Source organism: Eurypyga helias, unplaced genomic scaffold, assembly GCF_000690775.1.
Source record: "Eurypyga helias isolate BGI_N326 unplaced genomic scaffold, ASM69077v1 scaffold16355, whole genome shotgun sequence".
Lineage (NCBI taxonomy): Eukaryota > Metazoa > Chordata > Aves > Eurypygiformes > Eurypygidae > Eurypyga > Eurypyga helias.
The window spans coordinates 1-23,730 of NW_010249638.1; the positions used below are offsets into that span (position 1 = coordinate 1).

Genomic DNA, 23,730 nt, shown 5'->3' on the forward strand with positions numbered 1-23,730 from the left:
GCTGAGGGTGTCCGCTGGGAGCTCGGCTTGGGGTTGGTGTGTTAATGCCACCCGATCTGCGGGGGCAGGGAGTGGAAATAAAGTTTAGATGGTGACAGCAGCATGGCTGTGTCACAGTCCAGCCGACGTTCCCTGAAGGCCCTGCCACTGGGCAGCAGTCACCCTTTTTCCTAGCTGCTCTGACCTGAACCAGAGGTGCTTCTAGCCACCTGCCTCTCATTGCACCCAACTGTTCTTGGGGACCTCTCACATTTCCTGCCGTCTGCCCGATGTACCCTCCTTTCACTTCCCTCCTGGCCTGCTGCTCGGCCTGCGAGCCCTCGTGCCTGTGCCCTCTCCTCGGGAACGCACGTTCTCTTTCAACCTCACCACCTACTTGGGCCAGGGCTGCCACTGGCCCTGTTCCCTCTCTCAGCAACACTCGCATCACCGACCTTTCCTGAGCCCGTTTGTCTGCATTTAATTCACCTCCCTTAACCCAGACTGGCTGCGGTCTAAGGGCAGACTTATCCCACACACAGGCGATGTTCCCAAGTACACCTTTACCCTATGGGTAACTTTAATATATTTTAAAGATGAAGCTTAGAAATAGTCTATTATTTGTCACAGAAACTGTAGAAGAGGATACACAGAGCAACCCTAATCAAGAATGCACTGGAGGGAAAGGGGAGGAGAGGAACAGGAAGGGAACAAAAGTCAGGATGGGGTAGGCAGGATCCTTTTTACAGATATAAAATGAGAAATGAAGAAGATGGGCAAAAAGAAAATACTTAAACTCAGGAAGTCAAATCCTTTGTCACAGATGGAAACTCAGTATTTAAAACTCTGCAATAAAAGAGTGAATTATTTCACTTTATCTATATCAAACTCTGCCTTTGGGGCATATTTTCATCTCACTCTACAACAATGCACAAAGGCATCCCTGAGCGTAGAGGGGGGAATGCACTGTGGAGTATGGCAATGTGAATGCTTGTGCACATGCAGCGTGAGAACACTTCCGGCAACGTCCCTGCCCCTTGCCCTGTCAGGCTTTCACCAGGCAGTGAGCTGTCTGCTGCTAAGGTTTAGGCCTCGGCAGTTGTGACGTGGAGCGGGGACTTTTCAGTTACATTACAGCCGGAGTGACTTCTACAAGGCAGGCAGGACAAAATGCTACAGTATTTAACCAAAGAGCAATTAAATATGCATTTCTGTTCATATGAAAGATTCTTCATAAGCAAGAACACCTACTCGTGCTCTCCCTGTGCCTGCTTTTGAAGTGCTACATCGTGCAAAGCAGAGACATGCTTCCTTTTACCAAAATTTCTCTTTCACTACTGTACACTGTGGAGACACAGGCAAGGGACTTTGCAGCTTCGTCCCACAACTGTGGTACAGATGTTTATCACCGAGCACTTGATGGATGAATTCAAATGGGAGAAGCAGGAACTCAGAAGAATGGAATCTTACGGATAAATATTTCATAACATTACAGACTGCAACATATATCTTCAGATCCCATTTGCCAGTATTGCTTACAGGTGATAGGTATGGCAATTAGTGCAGTACTCCTGGCAACCTGAGAAATATAGATTGGAATTGATGGCCTATGTACTATTTTCCAGCTGTAGTGCAGCTCGCTGCTATTATTTGCTTGTAACAAACATCTGTTCCAAGATGAGAGCACCTAAATATGCCTCAGTGTCTCCAAAATTACAAGAGGTTAGTCTGTTAAACATTTAATCTATGCAAACAAATACAGGCTTCATGCAAGACAGATCTGAGTATGAACTGATAACTCTATCATAGCATTGCTAACTATTCCTCGCGCTGCTGTGCAAGAAAACTTCAAACCCAAGAAACTCTCCGATATATTTTCCTAGGTAAAACATGTCATATGAAGGTTGGTTTACTCAGAGGCTCCTACTTTTAGGAATAAAACTGATTTCAAAAGAAAGGAAGCATTTAAACAGTGTCATGGCAATATGGCTTATTCAGTTAATAACTAGCTGGTTTATTTCTAATTGCTCGTGTACCTCTCCAAACTCAGCCTAGGTCAGCCGTGAAGGAAAACAGCGACCAGCTGCTGGCAGCTGCACAGCCTGCGCAGGATGGACAGGTATAACCATTCTCACAGCCGATGGATGGGGTCTCAGATCAGAGAAAACAGTACCACAGATGGCACAACTATGTGCCCACGGCTGGCCTCCCTGTCACTCACAGCAGAGAGGCCAAGGGCATGTTTCTGGACTACTCTCTTACCCCTAAAGGTGGTCTCTCCAGGTCAGGGTTGAGGCACATTGGTGTGGCAATGTGGGGAAGTTTGCACTGCTGCTGCCCATGCTGTATCTGCTCTATAAATAAATAGAGGACTTTAGTCTCCAGGGCTGTCAGTTTGGCACCTTCCATGTGCACAAAAGACACGTTTTGTTTTGTTTTGTTTTATTTGTTTAGAAACAACCACCCAAAAAGTTATATGCAAAGCTTAGTACGGCGAATCAAAATAAATCAAATTTATTGTACGAGAGCACCTAAAATCCCAAAACTTCCACTTGCTCTCTCTTTTGTGTTTTCTACTTTTAATTGTGATAAGAATAAAAGTTATGGACCTCTTTCGGTGTTTCTTGATGACAACGGTTGCTGTTCCACCACAACTCCAATGCTGCCACCAAGCATGCAAGTAGAAGGCCTATTGCTAAAATGCAGAAAACGCCTGCAAAACTGTGAAGCTTGAGTGCCTTCCCATCTGTCTGTGCATTGGTATGGCTATTCAGGTCACAACGTCCCATCCGTGGCCACCATTTCTGTTTAAGAACATCCAAATCGCCACTTTCTTGCAACTCTAAGATCCTGCAGAAATTTCAAAAGACAAGTGTTACTTTTGATGATATTTTTTCACAGTTTATTGGTCTTTTCCGTGTGTCACAGCTCTCAAATCTACCATCCCGCACCTCAGAATTCCATCCCACCACCACTGTGTAGTACTCTCTTCATCTGAAACCCCATTACACCAGGATTTCTTTCTACTCACAGCAGCAGGTAAACTCCACTGGGTAACTTGTGAAAAAGAAGAGGCTGTCAAAAATTCTACTGCAATGGAAGGAGCATTTCCAAGGGAAATCACCATATTCCAAGTTAGGCACGGCTGGTGTGGCTACAACAGCTGGTCCCACTAGCAAAATGCTCAATCCACTCCACTGCTGCTCTTCCACAGTAATTTCAAAATCTTGTGAGACTAGACATGCTGCAGTTTGTGCGCCACTTAATACAAACCTGGTCTAGCAGCGACCAACTCATTTACCTCAGCAAATGTAGTTTATTCAACAGGATTCTGCTTCAACGCTGTTAGTTCATGCCTGAATTACTGTGTTAACAGTTGCTAATTAATCATTGTTTTGCCTCTTGTGAAGTGTCCCTTCTCTCCACCAAGGACTCATTGTGGATTTGGGTTGAAAACTGGTTGAGCTGTTTACTAACAATCTTTCCTCTTGAGGCAGCTCTGTCTCTGGTTACGCAGCTGGAGTTTTACTCCTTTTTATAAAGAAGGAACGAGACAAGGAAACCTTGCTTCAGCTCCCTGCCTGCAGCGGAGCACCCGTTCACCTTCTGCTAAGGCCACACATGCCTGTACAACACAGTCTTCATTTCACTGTGTACATTCACAGGAAAAAGATATTCTTAGCGGACAGCTCAGAGATGACTTAACGACATAGCCCTATAGTACCAGTCTTGGCAATCCCACGCCATACTCAGCAATTCTTGTTTCCCTGTACTGTTGTGAGTCTGACCTGTCTCTCCACCCTAAAGGATAAACCAGGGCATTATTACTTGCTTGATGTAGGAAGCGACGCATTGCTTCACAGGCTACAAAACGTAGCATGAATCAAAGATCTCTCTTCAGTCTCTCCCCTAGCTTACACAAAGCTCTGAGGACATCAGTCCTTTTTCTGCCAGAGGCAGTGCTGCTTGGAGGTGTGAGGGTACGCACCACCTTCAGTGCCCTCCTCCCTAAGCAGATGCACATGGAGCAGAAGTCGCAGCTTGGTTGAAGCCTGAACTCATAACCTCTGTGTTGTCACTCGGTCACTGTGCTTTATTCAATAATTGCCAAAATTAATGCGAACCACACAAATGGTTGCTGGTACAGAGGAATCCTATAAAATGAGCTTTGTTTCGGTTTACCTCTGGGAGAAAAGATCTCTGTAGGGGCTTCCATGCTGGAGTGCGATCCCGTATCCTTTGCTGCTGATGCTGTTTCCAATGACTGTCACAGAGCATTCATCATCTGTCAGCGCAGCATATTCCACTACTGTCACGTCCCACAGGAAAGCATAGTTTCCTTTCTTTGCCTGTAAACACAGCAGGAACGCAACACAGTGTGAACTAAACTGCATTTCTAGGTAGGAGAAAACCCAAGCAAACACACAAACCTTGAGCTTGTCACTGCTCCATAGTGGTGTTTCATTAGCTCACAGTTTATCTGTAGACCCCCCACATCTCAGTACATTTCTAACACTCCTCCCTCCCAGCAGTACCTCATCTACTTCAAACCTCACTAAAATGTCTTCCACTTTTAATAGGAATATGTAGAGGAACATGGCCAACTGTAAGTGCAAGGCTTACATAAGAGGCTTTTAATTATAAATGGAAGCTATTGCCTTAGCTGATGAAATTCAATGTATGTTACGTAGGAGACATGGAGTCTGACCGGTTCCATACGTTCCCATAACTAGACTGGTACGGTATGAGCACTAAATGGTGTTTCCTAGTCAGCAGAGTCACCAGAATGGTAACTTTGCAGCTTTCCTCATATAAACACGTAAATAAACAAAGCCCCAGCCGAGACCTATGTTAGTCCTGTAATAAAAGGCATGCTCTGAGCTTAAAGAGCTCCTTCTTTTTTCCCCACAGGTAAGAAAAGTCACCAGCATCTCCTATTATCTCAAGTTTGGGATAAATACTGTTTTATTTTACCCCACATCCATGCAGATATCCTTAAATGTCAGCCTTAATTGGGATTCAAAGCAATGTCAGCACGCAGTGCATACAGTGAATGTAAATCACCTTACTTAACATACGATGTAAGAAACATCTCTGGATAGGGATTCAGTAAAGAAAAAAGTCATCATTTTGTTTGCTTAAAGTAATCATTGGTTTCCTAATATGTTTTAAGTAGTACGTTTTTAAGTCTCTAGTGAACATACAGAGCACAGTGGAACAGATGGGCTGGCACATCTAATGCAAATAAATGAGTAGTCACAAATGGAGACTTCCAAGACTTTTTAATTATTTTTTTTTTTTTTAACTTTGGGTGATTTCAGATCTTTCTTTAAGTCAGAACAAAGCAAGGCAAGCAGCTGAAGTCCTGCATGTATTTCTTTACAGGAACTAAATCACCAAGCTCCCCTAGCAAATGACTGCAGCTCTGACATAGAATTAGCACATCCTTCTGCATATTTTCCATTTTTGTGAAAGCTCAGTTTTGAATTTACCTGTAAGCCTGTAAGACTCCCTTAGTTATTTTATTATATTGGATTCCTCAGTTGAGCAATTAAGCTAATTTTACTTCACCATGCTTTGATATAAACCATAGCTTTCTGAAGTCCCTGGCAATTTTTTAAGCATGACAATAAATCAAATAGGTAATTTATACTCTAGTGGGCAGAATCAAGGCAAAAAAAGATTAAAACTATGTTGTCTGGGTTTTCTGTAAGCTACTTGCCACAATCCACCTTTTTCTCCCCGTCCCTTTTATCTGCATCAAGGCAATCAAAGATCCCCAAACTCATTTTCTTCTGAGTTAAACCAGAGTAAAAATGTTATATCTTTCCTCCTTGGTAAGATTTACATGAGCCTCTACTGACCACTTTGACAATAGTTTTTTTTGTTAAGAGCATGCTACCATCGTGGGTTCCTTTGCCACCTCCCTGGTCAATTCAGAGTCACAGTAATTCAAGCACACAGCCTCAGACAACTATTGCTATACTAGTTCAAAACATCATTAAAATCTAAACTACACTATGGGCCTTACAGGAGCTATTCAGATAGGAGCCACAGGACTTGGCTGTTAAAATCATACACTGATTTAGCTGTCACGACTTACTAAACTAGCCTGTTCATAAAAATCTCTCACTTCAGTGTCACTGTATGAAACCAGACCAGAGGAAGACTTCCACATCTACACTGTAACACTCTACCTGGCTGTCTACCTAAACTGGTAATCGTGGTGCAGAGGAAGAAAGAACAAACAAATCACTCTTTATGAGACAGCCAGGAAAGGCTTCATAGCCTATCAACACAAGGATGCGTGAAAAATCAGGGATGGCAAGGGAGTGGTTCCTCAAGGCATCTAGCCTATATTCAGCCAGCAACCTACATTCTCAGAAGCCTAGAATGTGCTTTTCAAAGGTATTTTCTGAATGATCATGTACCATAACTAACTGGGTTGTTAGCAGCAAATCTCTGCAACTTGCCCTCTGCTCTTCTTGTGATGCTTTAATGCTTCCCATTTTATGCTTTCACATCTGCCTTGGTGCTGATAGGCCTCCTACCTGGTTAGGGTCAACAGGCATCAGTCCTACCGGTGTTCTGGCAGGGAAGGATCCTATTTTTGCACATCTCAGGCAGGTTGTGTTCTATGGTAAATAGTGCATAGGATTTTGCTACCCAAGATAGAAAACTGTCCAAGTTCATTAAAAATACATACTCATGGGACCAAAGACGACAGCATTTGTTACTGTACACACTTTGTTCTAAAGAGCTATGTCTTTCAGATGTTTCAGAATTGCTCTGTAAATCATCTTTTCAAATTTACAGCTTAGAAAAGAATAACATTGACATGTCATACGTTCCTCATTTTCTTAGTAATACCTGAGGAACAGTCTTCAAATATTCTATTTCAATTATAAGGCAATGTCTAGAGGAAAATCACATTATCGATTCTACTTTTCAAGCTTCAGTTTTCTGAATGTTATTTTATATAGAAGAGCTTTGTACACTGACTTTCAGTGTTGGACAGCAAAACTTTTGAAAAGGTCTACTCTTGCATTTACAGGGCTGCTATCCTAAGTTATGTCCTACAACTTACGTGGTCAATAAACAAAGCCTACCAGGTCTCTTAATAACTACTTTATGGTTCTTTGTGACATAAAACATTCTATCCAGTGCCACCACATCTGTAGAGCATTAATTCTCTGACAGCCTGATCATTTCAGCATAAACAGGAATCTGAGTTTTAAACTCTTAGTTATGTACACTCTTAACTTTTTTCAACTGGATGCAAGACTTTCCCCTCTCAGACTGCCAAAATCAGAATCTCCAAAGATTCCTTTCTCTTAAGGGAAAATTTGTCTCTTCCAAAACTTCTCCCATTTGCATAATTTTCTTCTCTGAAGAGTGAACACCTCATACTATTAGTCTGTTCATTGCACAGGAAGCTTCCTCATGACCACATGTTTAGTTGTTGTCTAAATTCAGCATCCTTTACACCCCTGTTAATATCTGTTGTGGCAACTAAGCCGTATCATTTGTTCAGCTTAAAGAAAAACTGACGAACTTTGAAACACACATGTACGAGACAACCACACCCATACATGTGTGTTCGAGGTATGTCTGCTTTTTATATACCTTCACTAGGAAAGCAGTAAAAGCCAAATAAATTCAATCTGACACTTATTTTCAACCAAAAATCAAACCAAAACTTTTAAAAAGTAGCTTAAACTTTTAATTTTTGTCAGGTGAAAGAACATATGCATGCACATGTGCATACACCTTAGCTTCCAGACCAGAGGGGTGTTGGAGGTAGAAAGACTTAAGAATTACAGGAAACACCTGGCATTGACCCATGGGATGTATGAGCAGGAAACATATCAAGGATCCCTAATTGCACATGACACAGAGGTACCTACCCATGTAACCAAGTCCTGATCACAATACAGCAAACATCAATATCCTCAGGCTCTTACATTCACAGCTCAGCCATCTAAAGCCTTCATTTTATATTTTTAGGGCCCAAAATAGAATAAAAAGCTCTAGTGATTAAACATTGTTGCAAAGATAATACAGAGAGGGAAATGGTAAAAGGGAATGTGGCAGACACCAGCTGAGAATAGGTTAGATACTTGTATAAAGAATGGCTGCAATGAAACACAGAATAAAAAGCTAAAATATATACTTTAGGCTTTTAATTAGCTTTCATATTTTGCTGCTTTGCTGTGGCCTTATTGCAACTCTCAGCATGCGGGCATATTGCAGAACTAAACAAAAATAGCTCTGTTAAACTTTCAAAACCATCTTTAACAGAAATTCAGACAAAGCAGCACTCACTTCTTCCACCCAGGAGGAACTACTATAGTGGTTTACACCAAAGACACCAGATTTATATTTGGTTGAAGTGGTTTAAGAAAACAGATTTAAGAAAAAAAGAACACCCCTAGGCAACACATGTATTAAAAATATTTCTTCTTCACGATCATAAAAAATTAAAAGGCCAAGGAAGATTGCCTCCTAGGTAGTAGAAGGACCACGAGGAGAATAGTAATACTTCAGAAAAGCATTAAGTAATCTCATGATGTCACTTTTCCAGAGTGAGGGGGATGGGAGAATATTGTTCAAAGGATCCTGGCTTACTGATGGTAAAATGATGGTTTTTCAAAGAAGGCATCATATGAGATAGTAACAGCTTTAAAAAAAGATGAATTTCAGTCTAATCCCTGCTACATCTGTGATTTATCTGAAACTTATGAAGAAGTTACCATACTAAAGACAAAAGTGCCAGAATAATGCAACATTCATCATTAATTTACTGTCAGAACAGAGTGCCACTGTAGCTGATCCTGTTATATGGCTGGTACCACAGAAATATCAAAAATTGACCTTTACCACTGGCATTAGTGGAGTAGTTCAAACACATGCTTGGATAACATTCATTATCTATAAAAGAGTGCTTTAAGAGAAGCAACACAGTTCTAATAAAAGGAAAATATGCCATTCAATCCTGTTCAAATGATTTAAAAATTAATATAATTAAGGAGACACTAAGGAATGTAATATATTCAGGCTTAAAGGAAGCATTTGCTTTTACTCTAAAGGCTGATGGGTCAAAAAACAGAGAAATTTATGAGGACCTATGAAAACATATGGATAAGCAACCACCATTCACAATATAAAATTCATTTTGGACAATAAATTATTGGAAAAATAGTTTAAAAAAATCCTAATCATTGAACTTTTAAATTACTTTTACTCTCAAAATAAAAATGAGCAGAGGTAACTGTTAAACAAGGAACGCTCTGACTTAATCTTTAGTGTTCATTAAGGGAGAGAAACATCCTGAAGGAAGCACAAAAGGGGAGGAATAAACTCTTAATGTGCCATTGCCTAAATCAGTGGTACATTCATAATTTGAACTGTACTTGGTTTTGATCTCTTTTCATTAAAAGTGATACATCAGAAAAGAAAGGAATCAGAGAAATTTTGGCACCAAATTGGTTGGACAGGGAAACAAATGGTCTCCGCATTGCTTTAAAAAAACCAAAATCAACAACAATAACAGTTTTATAATATACATAGGAGAATTAAAGATATAGATGGGATTACCTAGGGATCATATTACTTCATACTTTCAAAGCAACAGTGGCTGCACAATGAGCAAAGCCACAGACGATTACATATGTTGTGATAACCAATAATTACGCTGAAGAACTGATTGCCACTGGGTATCATGCAAACAATTTACTGAGATTTACAGGGGGCTTAGAAATGTGTGGGATTCCAGTACCAATGTCCATTGGGGCAGGAGCTACCTGCTGCATGCTTTTTGGGGATCCTGGCCGTAGCTTGACCCAGAAAGAAACTTTCCATACAACAGCATTCGTCAAACCTTGTCTATTATAGCACCAGAAAAGTGAAGCGCCAAACCAGCATTTTGTATCGACTGGTGAACTGCATGGTAACCTCCTTTTACACTATGCAGAGACATTTATGAACAAGAGGATGTTTTCCATCTGCAGTGACCACTTTCAATTGCCTTGGGAGTACAACAAAAGCAACTTGCCCCGTCCCAGCTCTGAAACGTCCTTGTGTCGCTTACGTGACTTTGGAGTGCATTAATGCCCTTTCCATGACTCTACCGGCATTGCAAAACCTGTGCTTTGACAATGGGAGATGGTGACTGTGGCTGCAGAGATGGTGCTGTGCCTGAGAAGAGACCTCTGCCATGGCAACCGAACGCCACAAAAGCTTTCAGGACTGTCTTCCACTATTATCCTTTTGTTTTTAGCCAGTCAAAGGAAGTAGGAAAATCTCTGGGAAATGGAGAGAGGTAAATGGAATAGAAACACACGTCTGAAATACCTGCCTGTACCATAAATAAGCAGCACTCTCCTGTTTTGCATTGAAGCGGCACTGCTGTTTGTAACTGCAGATGAACTGAGATGCTGTCTGAAGAAAATGGAAAGGGCAAGGTAGTAGTGTGGTTTTTTTTTTTTTTCATTGTGTCAGGCAAGTCCTCATTCAGACAGAAGTGTTAGGGAAATTTTTTGCTAGAGATATTTAGCTTTCCCATTTCCTAAAAAATACATTTTTAAGGCACATTTACGTCTCTTCCATACAGCAGTGCATGTTTACCAATGGAAAGTCCCATTTCTTTGCTGACATCAATTGTCCCCTAGAAAAACAGAATTTCTAGCCATAATACTTGACAGGGAAAGCTTGTCTGTTTATTCAAAGAGCTCAATGAGCTAAGAGCAGCAACATTTAAACTATAAACACAGCAGTTTGGTTGACAATGTAATTAAATATTAAGCTCGATTTATGCAGGTGTCTAATCAAATAGCAGCCTTGGTCAGCTTTGGGGACTGAAGTCAATTTGGTTATCGCTGACATTAATTGAATGAGCTGATAAAGTTATATAAAAATCACCCTACGATATTGAAATCAAACTTAATATGAAAAGTTATCATCACATAGCTAGGATGGAGCTGGCAGCTCCATACAGACAACATAATCGTTATTCTAAACAGTCTGCCACTCTACAGTTACATTTCTGGCTTAGGCAAATCTAGCTATCGTAAACGGCAGCACGCAGTAGGCTTACAGAATAAGAGTATTTACAATCTTAAGGCTAAAGAGCATCCACTGACATAAGAATGATAAAAGAAGGGGGAAAAAAAAAGGAAAATACTGCGCATTTTTCTAAGGTAAACTGTTTTATTATTGGCTTTAATGCCAGCATACATAGAAAAGTACTTAATGTTTCTATTTCTACCTCCTTTAAACGCTAACAAAGTCTCTCAAAATAGAGAACTCATTTTCATAAATTGCTGAGCAGATTTAAAAAAAAAAAAAAAAAAAATCAGCAGACTGCAGACTGATGTTGCCAGGGCTCTACTTTGTACCAAGGATGAAAGGCTACTTGAGTCGAGGGCAGAGGGCTTTAAGAAAGATCAGCTGGGAGAGAGGAAAAACGGCAGGGTGAACCACAACTACTGACTAACCACTACTGTGCTGGGAGAGACAAGAGTGTTTGTATAAGGGTTTTGTCCAAAAGTCTCACAAACAATTGGGAATCTTACATAAAGGACTTTGATTTGGGAAATGGGATGGCCTGTGTTACTGTGTTCAGCCCAGCTGCAGCACTATAAACCCAAGCACATTTTGGATGCCTTCCCACTGTCTGTTCAGAAAAAGGTTTCAAAGTTTCAAAGAAAAAAGAGAAACCCAGGCCCCAAACATTTTAGTACGTCTGACTTACAAAAGCATAAGAACTAGGAATATATTAATTCAGAATCAGTGTTTCACTGACAACAGAATAGCTTTGATCAAACAGTCACTACATTAATAATGGCTGTTAGCTTGCTTTGAGAAAAATATCAATTGACAAATGAAGGAGATGCTTTTCACTAAAGGAGCTAAACTTTCACTGACTACTTGCGTCCCTCTTGCCCAAACACACTCCTAGACACATGCAGTTTGTTGTTTTACACGTTATTAAGCATATGCTATTATGTTTGTTATTAAGCACATGTTATTTACTATCTGGTTTTGCTGAGCTACAAGATGGGAAGCAGAGAAGAAGAGACAGACTAAGAGTGAGAAAGTGTGGACGTTTGTATTTGCGTGATTTGAACCAGGCTGCTTATCACAGGATTTGGCACAAGGGTGTAGGATCCCAAGCTGTTATATATCAGTCCTTGAATCCCACATCAATGCTTAGTTTCACTAAAAGAATGTGTAGTCATATCTGGGAGAAAAAAAAAAGTTAGGTGAAAGCATGGTGACGTGAAGGAGTATATGTATTTTCTTTAGGTCTGGAATAAACCTAAGAAAATCTTGCATTAAATTTTTGTTCCAAGAGAAACAAGTACACATTCAGTGAATCTCTTGAATTTTACTCATATTTCCATTAAGTTTGATCCATTAGGTCACAAAAAACCTTCTGCTCAAATGAACAAAGGACAACAGTCAGTACCTGGATAATAAAATAATGACATTCAAAATGGTATTATCTGACCTCCCAAAAAACACAGAAACCTTATAGCCAGATGCAAAGAAGGACTTCCATCCTGAAGATTTAGGCAGAGCTAAGTTACTTAAATTCAAAACCATGACGTCAAAATATGATTCTTATCTGCCACTGAGTTACTAATAGGAACTTTAGATAGGGATATTTTTGTTTAAAATGACTGTGTAATTGCTTTCACGTGACTTAACATTAACTCCATGCAAACAACATTGATACAGCACAGAAATGAAATTAAAACCCCTGTGATCCAGTCTTACCTTCCTGATGCCTTCAGAAGGGTTTGATACACAATTATCTGCGCCATTATTCTTACTGATTGTCCTCCACAGTTCAGCAAATGTGTTATCCTGCTCCAAAGGATTTGTCCCTTTTGCTTTAAAGTATTCATACACTGCTGAATCCCTGACTGTACCATAAGATATATCCATTTGTTTGGACAGATCCTGAAAGGTTCTGAAATTCAAGCAATATTGAGATATTAGCATTGCATAGTACATTACCGAGATGTCATTCATTAAATGGTTTCTTTCCACGTCTGTCGTTAGTCAGAAAGCACTTACCCTCACTGAGTAACATTTGCATATCTCTTTCCACATCAGAAAAGGAAAAGAGAGTAATTTAATTATATTGAGATCATATGAATTTAACTATACCCAAGCTCTTTTTTATCCCAATAAAGATTTTTCTGAGAAATTACACTCATGTTAAATATTACAATTCCAGGTTTGCACAATTGCACAAGTTTGTGCAATAAAGACTTACTTGCACACAGGAAAAATTCACGTTATAAATACAAACTTCCAGGCCCATCAGCACCACCAGAAGTACCTTGCAGAATTCAGTGGAATTAGTTTGCAGTTACACCAATACTCCATCTGACTCCAAATCAATACGACTGGTTTAAACAAACAAATAAAAGTCTCCCTTCCAATTTCCACTAAGTCTCTGTCCTTTTTTCACAGCCTCTAGTAAAACAGATATTTTTCATTCACACACAGGCCTAACTTTCATTTACTCGTCATACCACTCTGGAAGTGTAAATGGGCCTCAATGTGAGCGGCTGTGAAAACACCATTTATTTTCAAATTGTAAAGAATGTAATTCACTCCTGTTTTACAGGCTTTTCTGCACAGAAAGGTGTAAATCACTGCCTGCATCAATGAAAAACAGGCAAAGTTTCAAAACATTTAAGGTGGCATCACTGCCATCAGAGGAAGCATCCTAGTTGTTTTCCACCTTCAGATGTTCATTCCTATTCCTGTGCCCCCTTCCTTTGTGCTCAAGTATCGCTTCTGTGTGGTGCCACCATTTTTTTCATCTGAGCATACACACGCACAAGCACTCACTCAACCATTGAGCACCACATGCGGCAGCAGTGACCAAACCCGATCTCATAAATAATGGTTTATGGTTGATACATGTTTAACCTCATAATATCAACATCAGATGTACGTCAAATCAAGTAACACTGGTTGAGACTAGTCAAACTAAAGCAGCTCTCCCTGCCTCCCCCTGAATTCCTATTTCCCCAAAAAAACCTTTCAGTAAAAAAAAGTCCTCCTCCAGACATCTGAAAGTGCCACCTCCCATCTGCCTCCAACTCCTGGAGCCACAAAAGCAAAACATATTGCCTTGCAGCTCTTGCAGAAGATTTCTTCAGAATGCTCCCAAGGAGCCTTCCCTTGGCCCTGAAGCTGTTTTCCACAGCTGAAGACTTGTCATAGACAATATTTTTCTGCCACCCCCTTCCCTGTTTCACTGGGGGGATGCCACTGCTTACACATCCCAACCTGTAAGACTCCCTGCAACACTATTTAAAGCAAAGCAGTCTGGGTGTATACACAATGCTAGATAAAAGCATTCCCTCTTCTCCATCACCTCACCTCCACGCCTCCCAGGTTTGGCTCAAAGGGCCCCTCTGCCATCCCCAGAGCTGCAGCTCTGCACGGATGCCTCTCCTACCCCTGCCAAAACTCCTCAAACTCACAAGCTGCTTCTAACAGTTTAAGTGGTTTACGTTCTTAAATTGTGCTAAGGACTTTTTATCATTTTAAGCTGTTAAGCAGCTTTAAGTAAGATTGTGTGAAGAGTTTTTCTCTATATACATTGCACACTTGTGGATTTGGGCTAACTCTGGCAGTTACATCAAACCCCAAACCTCCTGTTATTTCTCCAGCTCTATATACGGCACTTTGGTAAAGTACAAAATGGAACACCCCAGAGGTTGCTGGAAATTCAAAGTTCCAATAAAAAAATGAGAGAATTCATGTCAGTTTTCTTTCTCTCCATGTTTAACATTCCTGAATGTTATATTCTGGTCTCCTAAATGTTTCCTGCATGTTTCATTGAACAGGGCCATTTTTCCTCCAGTCTTGATCTAAATGATTACATGCTACGTTTAGTTCCTGCCTTTTTTTTTTTTTTTTAAGTCAGTTTCATCATATCCTATGGAACTCCTTACATCCTGGGGATGGATGATCTGGCTCTAAAGACACATTTCTATCTATTCCATGTACAAATGAGTAAGAAAGGTACTCAATACACACAGGAGGGTTTCTGTGGCAACCTTTTTCACACCAGGTCTAGCACACGGATTTCCGCTTGTGTAGGAGTGCAGGTTTGGTAGAAGCAGAGTAGCAGAAACATGTAGCTAGTGTTCTTTAACGCAGGTTTCAGCTGATAACAACTTTACTGCTTATGCTGCCATTCTGTTCAAAAGTTTGAACACGAGAGTTTGGATCTTGGGAAAAAAAAAAAATTAAACCTGCCGGTTTAATAATGTCAGTATTTTCTGGATCACTTCAATTGCCTCTACAGCTGTGGAAGCTTTTTGTCAGAAACATGCCTTTTGTTTTAGCTAAATTATACTTTATTGACAATCAGTACTTTTGTTTTAGCTACATTACATTTTATTGGCAATCAGTACTGTACAAAAGCACAGTACATCTTGCTTTCTGAGCAGCACAGTTTCTTCAGTTCTCTAAACATTACAGTGCACAGTAAGCAAATTCAGGGTTTAAATCAAGCACTTTGCTGGCCCGATAAGCACATAATCAGTACTGGAGGCAGGGAGGGAAGCACAGCATTTGCCTGGTTGAGGGAGTAAGGCAACTACTGCCCCTTTAGCTGGCAGAATTTCCTTAGAAGAGATAATATGGAGTATAGCGTGTCCTAAGGATTGTGTGTGCCTTTCTCACACTGCCCCGTTTGATGCCAGAGGAAATTCTCCATGCTGCACCACCATGCAGATAGCCTGTGAGAGAGACAGATGGTCACCAAGGGACACAGTGAGGGTCACAGGAGGTAACCAAGCTTGTGAGTGGTTCCTGTAGCATAAATTCAGAAAGATGGTGACCGTTTGAGTGAGAAAATAACCTTATGCCTTTACCAAATGGACCACTTAGCCAAGAATCTATTCTCAGAAACTATCCTGGACAGGAACAGTCTAGACCACAGTTCTTAGTCTGTATAAAAAAATGTCTCTGTACTGTATTTCTGCACTGAAAGTGGAGGTGACGCTCAGCACCTCCATGGTCGGAGAGGTGATCGCAAGATCTGGGCATCCAGGTGTGGTCCCATACATAAAAGACACTAAATGGAGACTAGTATCTCCTGGCTTTTACAGAGTCAATTAAGATAATCACGAGTGCAGGATTTAACCCCTTGTTACTTTCACTCACTCAGATCTGCCATTGCTAGACAAGATCATTCCCTGACACATTTCAGATACCGGTTGTATCTTACATTTGTGTCATTCTTTAAAGGCAGCAGCTCTCATCGTCCTTAGACTTTGTTTCTGCAACCAGCCATTAGCTGGACCCACCTTTTTTGGCCTCTAAAATTCTTGGCTCCCCTTCCTATGGCAAAGATTTCATGCATCTAATATATAAAATTATTTGCAACAGAAATGTGTAGCATAGCAAGATGCCCCATTAACCTTACCACCTCAATTACTGGATCTCACAACCCACTAAGGACTCTCTGTAAGTGCGATTAAAGACAAAGCTAGTAAAGCAGAAAAAGCCAATGTTCACCACTTACAGTTATAGGAGCCAAACTTCAATTTGTAGATAAATACATCGAATGTGTGATTGCTATAATAGGCAAGTACATGTAAACCAATTGATTTAAGTAAATGTATCTGTGGTCAATGTAAACAAAAATGGTGTCTTTTAAAACTGTATTACCAGCTAAAATATTTAATGAATGCAGTTATGCCTGCTAGGTAAATGCAGCAATTGATAATTTCCAGTTGAGTCAACTGAAAACTGGACTTCCTGCTTGTTTTATTTTTTAGAAACATATTGACATAAACCATATGTTGCCGAATAAACGCTCAGGCAATAGCTGCACTAGCATTTATAATCAGACCTCTAGAAATAATTGCCAAAACAACAATACTGGTTATGTTACACTATTTAGAGATTTTCCACTAAAGATTCATGTAGCTGTTGAGATCTCAACTAAAAATGTGCTGCCAGTATAGGTTTCTTTTACTGTGGAACTGCAAAAAACCCAAAACTTTCTGGATGAATAATACGAACAAATCTTCTTTAAGTGACATTCCAAACCTGTCACCAGGAGCTGTGAAGTAACTACTGATCAGCTAACTCAACTGGAGTCATCAGGATCATGAGATGCAATCAAAGTATTATTATTAAAAAAAAAAAAAACAACCAACCAAACAAAAAAAAACCCCACAAAAACCCCACAACCAAACAAAAAGCAGGTTGCTGTCATTTCTAAATAAAAAAAAAAGTATTTTCTTTCTTTTTGTAACAACTTTATTTTTTTAATTTAAAGAAGGTAATTAAACAAAGGCGCAAGGAAAAATAGCAAAGAATACTTGCTTATTGAGATTTTTCTCCTCCTTACCATTCATTCTTTGTAGCAAGCTGCACATCTGGACTCCTGCGTGTAAAATCTGTGGCTGTAAACAAACCAATCAGCTGGCACCGTGGTACCATGCAGTACTGCTCTTTTACACCACAGCAACAACCATGGCATTTTGTCTTGACTTCAGCCTCAGAGGAACCATAATGGGACAATCCTGACAGCTCCTTGATTTAGAGGTAGTTTCTCGTTAGCACTCACAACTGCCCATGTTCTGATACTGTAAAACTGGGGAGTTTGCCTGTCACCTATTACTTAAAAGGAAAATAGTATTTCAGGAGTTTCTGAATCCACAGTATTATTTAAAAATTGTGCAAGATCTTTCATGGTTAGTTCCTGTTTTTTCATCTGCACATATACCATTATGAATAGTAAAGCTTAAGGTTAGACACAGAAGTAGTGATCAGCTCTCTACCCTTGTTCTTCCACATTGTGCGTACACTTCAGAGTAACCTCTCTCTTCACCAAACTATGTAGGTTTTGTCAAACAATACAATATAAATAAAACCTCTCAACTAAAAAGAATTAATTTTCTTAATTAACAGTAATCCTTAAGTCATATACAGACAGTAAAATAGATTTGCTGCTTTTTCCATGTTTGGCAGAGAAAGCTATGTTGTTCTTTTACCTAAGGGATCTCTGTCCTGAGATTTTAGCTCAATGCAGCATAATGTTTTAGGTGACGGCTCCTATCAAGATAAGTGTCCCAGAGAGGATGAGACTTTTTAAGCTGCTCTATCTAAACGAAGCCTTAGAAATACATACATAAAATGTATGGCACAAGTCCTAAATTTCTATTTTTAAATACCTTGAAACTACTTTATATTCTTTTAAATCTTTCTTCACCCCCCAAAAAAAGCTAGGAATTCATGATATCTACAAAATTAGATATAAGTGCGGTTCCTAGCTAGAACTTTTCTTGTCAGGATACATGGGAAGGAAATGTGTGCTTTACACATTGGGAAAAAAAGTAATCCTACTAAACTTCTAAGTAAAAATAAAAGTAGTTGAATTGGATTGACAATCTTACACCACCAGTATAAGCCCAAGAAATATCTATCAGCTGAAACCTAGAATATAAAATCCTATCTGAAAAGAGATTTATTTGATAAAGTTATCACCAGTGGAAAGCAATGAGTTGAAAGAGAATTCTGCCTACTGTGAACTGCAGAAAAACATTCACATTTTGAGACATAAAAATGCTCACAACTACACCTTCTATGGATGCATTTGCCAAGAGAATGAGAACAAATGAGAAAACGGTGTTTATTGTTGGTGATCACATCATTCCCCCACTGAGAGATGGACTTGGAAGCCAGGCAAGCTTTGCAGCACCAGCTTCTCATTGGTACATGTCTCCAGTGAGGGAATAGTCTGCACAGCTGAAGCAAGGTGGGGGGTGGTAGTGTGGTGGGATGGATATTTTCTACATGAGCAGAAGATCCTTCTGCTCAGAACCCGAGTCCTGTGCATTTTTTATATCCATTCGTGAAGCAGCAAGGCAAAGGATTTGAGCCTTAGTCCTGTTACTCACATATCTTTGGACGTGGAATCTCCAGTTTTAAGTGAGATTTATGAGTGAGTATATCATGTCTTAAGAGTCAAATGAGTCAAAACTTCCACATATTCTTTAGAGCCAGCCGACCCAAGATGAATAGTTTAAATGGTTGAAGGCGAGGAAAAAAATAAAAAAACACCTGTTATGCCTATAAATTGTCACTAGGTGATGATAGTCTTGTTGAATCAGACTTGCGTGAAAAGTTTCACTGTCTTACTGAATCCAAGCCACAAAAGCACAAGCCCACTTACAAATGTAAGAAAGAATAGCAGTTAGGCTGCCTAAACATTAGTGCAGCCAATACCCAATAAGCCTTCAACTATACTGGAAAGAGCGATACATTAGCTGAATAATGAGATGACATGAAAATGGACCTATCTTTAGCACTTGTTAGCCTAAAAAGTCAATTCCCATCAAAAAAATATTGTGACATATTTCTATAGATTTCCAACATTTGTTCCAGGTCCATATAGGACAGTTACTAGCACGTGTTAAACAATGTAAGATACATATAAACGATGGGTCACTTTAAAGATTATTTTTAGAGAGGTGAATAAAATAGTTCAAATTATTGTTAGAATGGCAGTAGCCACAGAGAGTATTAAAACGAAAGCAAGTTTATCTCCACATCTTATAACCTTAGACTTCAGAAGAATTAGGTCCATAGTTTTAATTTGTGCATCTCTCTGACTTTCTTTGAAATTATGAATAATCAAGCTGAGCTCTTAAATCAATCATTAAATTGCCAACTTCTCTATAGTGACATGACCAAATTCTGCATTGTTCCATTTCACTGCAAATCAAGTCACTTTAAAGGCTCCTCGTCCTGCCTCAGTGCAGTGATGCGCAGAGCAACGGGTTTCTTCAGCAAACACACCTAAGGAAAATCCTCACTTAACAGACAGAGGTAGTCCAGTAGAAATCCCCAGCAGTACTTGCATGCTTAGTGTACGCTTTGTAGAATCAAGTCCTTCACCAGAAAATATATCATTCTATAGTTCATATAAAACTCATTTCATCAGCTGCCCATGAAAAATACCATCCACTTTACCCTAAACAAAAGCCTTTACAGAAGAAGCCTCATGGGAGTTTCTACAAGGGAAGCCATAAGCACTGACAGATTAAACTACAGTGAATCAATGGAGCTGCAGCCCTTCCCACCAGGACAAAACATTTCCAAATCACGGCAGGAGACAAACAGTGCAGACAGTTATGGCCGTGTATGTGCTTGTCATCATCAGTGGAGCAGGAACGGCTGCTACTCGTGATTTCAAAGAAGCAGGGACTTCCATCCAGTGGAAAAACCAATCCATCGGCATGTGTCACAAAACACACTGCCATGTCTACTACAAACTTTTACTATAGTTAAAATAGGAATTGAACTGCTCAGCAGGTAATGACACTGCAGCAGCTGCTTATCATATCGCTGTTTTCATGACGACAAATGTCATTGCTGGCAGTGGTGCCGTCCGTATGCCCTTGCCTGGACTGGGACTCACTGCCCTGTATAGGTGCAACCCAAAGCAAAATGCAACGTTGAGTTGAAGATGTACTGGGGAAGGAAGCTAAAAAGCCAGCTTTACTTCTGCCACAGGAGAAGGGGTTTTGCTGCAAGACCCCTGTGCCATGTTTGATGGCAACAGTTCCATCACCCTCCCAGTGTAGGATCAGGACACTCTCTCTCCTGCTGCCCTAAAGAAATTTCTTTTTTGGGATACCTAACATACCTAACAGGTAGACCAGTACTGCTGAGATCAGTGAAACTGTTTGTGCACACGGGCTTCCAGGACAGGACGCAGAAGTAAAAACTGTAAGAAAAAGGCAAAACAAAATAGCCAAATAATATACACACAAAGTACTAGTAGTACAGAACTTGTACAGCCTCTACAATGATTTTATTTCTTTAAAACTACTTCCACCAGCCTCAGTTCCTACATGTGAAAGGAAGAACAAGAGGACTAAACTAAGCTGTCTTCTAAATTTCTGACACAAGAACGCTTTCACTGCAGACAGTGTTTTCACTGAGACGCTGTTCCTGCAGAGCTACTGCATGATTAAGTTTTAAAAGAAGGGAACAAACCATATGTATAGCCACCGAAATGCAAAGCCAGTACAGCTATTAATAAATGATACACTGTCATGTTTATAATTTTAATATTAATTAATTGCTAGCTACACATGTTGTACTGGCAAAACATTTGTAGGCTGTGTGTACTTTTTCTAAGAGACTGAGATGCAGCAGGTATATGCTCTATTACCATCACTTGAAATCCCACTTTTGCTTTACGGATCTCAGAAAAATCTACAGCATTTTTGCTGAAGTCAAAGAAGTGTGGGGAATGTAGGACAAAAATTAACTAGGCTGGGTCCCACTGCTCACAGAACTTGGTAACATCTTCCAGTGGTTTGTTTAGGAAATGTGCCCATTTTCAAAACCAGATTTAATAGTTTTTCTGGCTGAGATACTCAACTTTGGATCAAAAAATCAAATTGGATTCTCATCATCATCAGTAAAACAGGTTATTCTGTAATCAAAATTAGACCTCTGGTTATTCCTATCAATTGCTATTTCTAAGCAATGCCCTCAGGACCACCTCAGCAACTCCAGTCATCTGCAGCGATCCGCACGAGTGTGACTTGACTTGTCCCTGGATCGTAGAAGTTCATTTTGCCTTGAGCTGACAGTGGCTCTGCTCCAGCACTGCACATAAAGAAATCTGTTAAACAGCTAGAAATAAGCTAAACATCTCCTAATTGCCAGTCCAATGTTTCTAGCTATACTTCCAACCTTCCTCTTCTCCAAACCTCCTCCAGGCGATAAGAGCAAAAGTCACTTAGATTGTTGATTTTTCCACTAACTAGAGGTTTTTTTGGTTGCCTATCTGTAATAAATCTTTTCTTTTTCCATGTCCTATGTTTTCTGCATTGTTTTAATATGGGAAAGAAACCATGATGGTCCTTATAGTAGAAGTTATGATTACTTTGCCTGAAAATGTTTTTAAAAACAAGCAATAGCATAAAAAACAGCTGCCTTAACAGTGGTACTGATGGAAGTTTCTAGTTTTCTGAGGATTTTCATTTCAAAGCTAGATCCACTGGCGCCCAACAATCTGTGGTGTCTGGATGAAGTTTCTCTCATGGCTGGGCATTTATGATCGGATATGAGTTTACCCGATGTCTAATTGAGGGAGTGAAATCAGAAGGTGGTCTTTCCTTTATATATACATTTATATATATACAAGGGACATTTACAGGACCCTTCTTCACCACCCAATCTCTTCATATTTCTAATAAATTAATACTCCTGCAACATTATCTAGTTTGGCCATCGTGTCTGCAGTTTAACAATGGGAAGAAGTAGGCTGACAAAGGGACATTATGAGTAAGCACATTAAAGATGCAGGCCCAGGTTTTCAGAAGCTGGAGCCTTAATTTGTATGCTCAGATCCACGTTTAAACTACTACATGACTGGACAGATTTTCAGAACGGATCAAGGAAAGTTTTGGCACAACAGCACATCTGTAGGATGATCGCAGATTCAGTTAAAAGCCTGGAAAGGGATTTGGAGCAGCTATGAGCAGTTGCTGCTCATCCTGCAAATCCAGAATAATCAGTCCTGCTAAAAAATTTGGTTTAGTCTGGGTCCTTTACTGACACTCGATATTCCATTCACCAGTGAGGAGGAAATTAAAATGCAAAGAAAAAAAGGTGAAAACCTCTCAAGCGCTTGTAGCATGCTTAGGAGAAAGAAATACATCCTTTGGAGTACCTTTGAATATTTTCTTGCTTTACTTTTAAACCACTTTGCCATTGTGACCTTTCTACGAGTACCTTGAAGGGTTAACGTGTTAATTAAAGTAAGGTATTCTACTCCTTAAATTATTAATTAAAATAAAAACTGCAGCTGGTGTTTAACAGCAACTCAGTCCCAACAGCAGGTTTTAGTTACTTCACCTAAATCAAACATATCATAAAGTTGGCATGAAAATTATATTGTCTGAATCAAACACATCTGGCGACTGACACACGCTTTTACCTATAATGCAAATAACAAACCACCTCTATTATTTATGCAGATGCACTTTAAATTGTTTGCTATGCTGATGTCTTCTACCACTCACATTCGGAAGCCAAAAATCCTAATGAAGATTAATGATTAAGATCGAGAGGGAAGAAATTGCTTTCTTCCTTCTCAACTGGTGTTATAAGTACTAATACCACTGCCGTTCTGTTTTGCACTCAGATGACAGAGAGTAGCTTTTTAATTAAATAGAGTGGGGTACAGATAAGCTTGGCATCTTAGCTCTGGCTTATAAAGTCCTTACTCAGGGCGAGTGGTACTTTATACGATGACTGTTAGGGTATCATTATACTGTGAGTAGTTCCATTAAAGTCCATGAAATCCCAGTGTGGGATAAGGCCCTACTCAACTCTTTTATTAATTTTTGATTTATCAGGAGCTGTCGCACGCTGCGAGAACAAAGATCTTGGTGTGGAAAGCTCTGGGCTGGGGCCTGCACCACTATCAGCACTCTCGTAGCTGGGGTGGAGGGGCTGGATGAATTCACACGGCTCAGATCTGCGAGAGGAACAAAGTGATACTGGAAAACATCTTCACACCCTTCCCTTACCACAGGGAGCAAAGCAGAAGCTATATATGTAGACAAAAGGAAGAGAAGAAAACAGAAGGGCTCTGAAGAGGCATCTTGATTGCTAGAACATGTGCTGGGCACTCCTGGGAAATCAAAACATAGGGCTCTTCATTAATACTGAAAG

General features: G+C 39.9%; 1 protein-coding gene across 1 annotated transcript in view; it reads right to left on the reverse strand.

Moving 5' to 3' along the window:
• Nucleotides 1-2,558: 2,558 nt before the first annotated feature.
• GRID1 (glutamate receptor, ionotropic, delta 1) overlaps nt 2,559-23,730 on the reverse strand; it is a gene marked incomplete at its 5' end in the record, with an annotated part of 102,118 nt that continues 80,946 nt past the window's right edge. The window contains 3 exons of the mRNA XM_010151442.1: nt 2,559-2,829; nt 4,162-4,328; nt 12,760-12,955. Coding sequence (XP_010149744.1) covers nt 2,559-2,829; nt 4,162-4,328; nt 12,760-12,955 — 634 coding nt within the window. The remainder of the gene's footprint in view (nt 2,830-4,161; nt 4,329-12,759; nt 12,956-23,730) is intronic.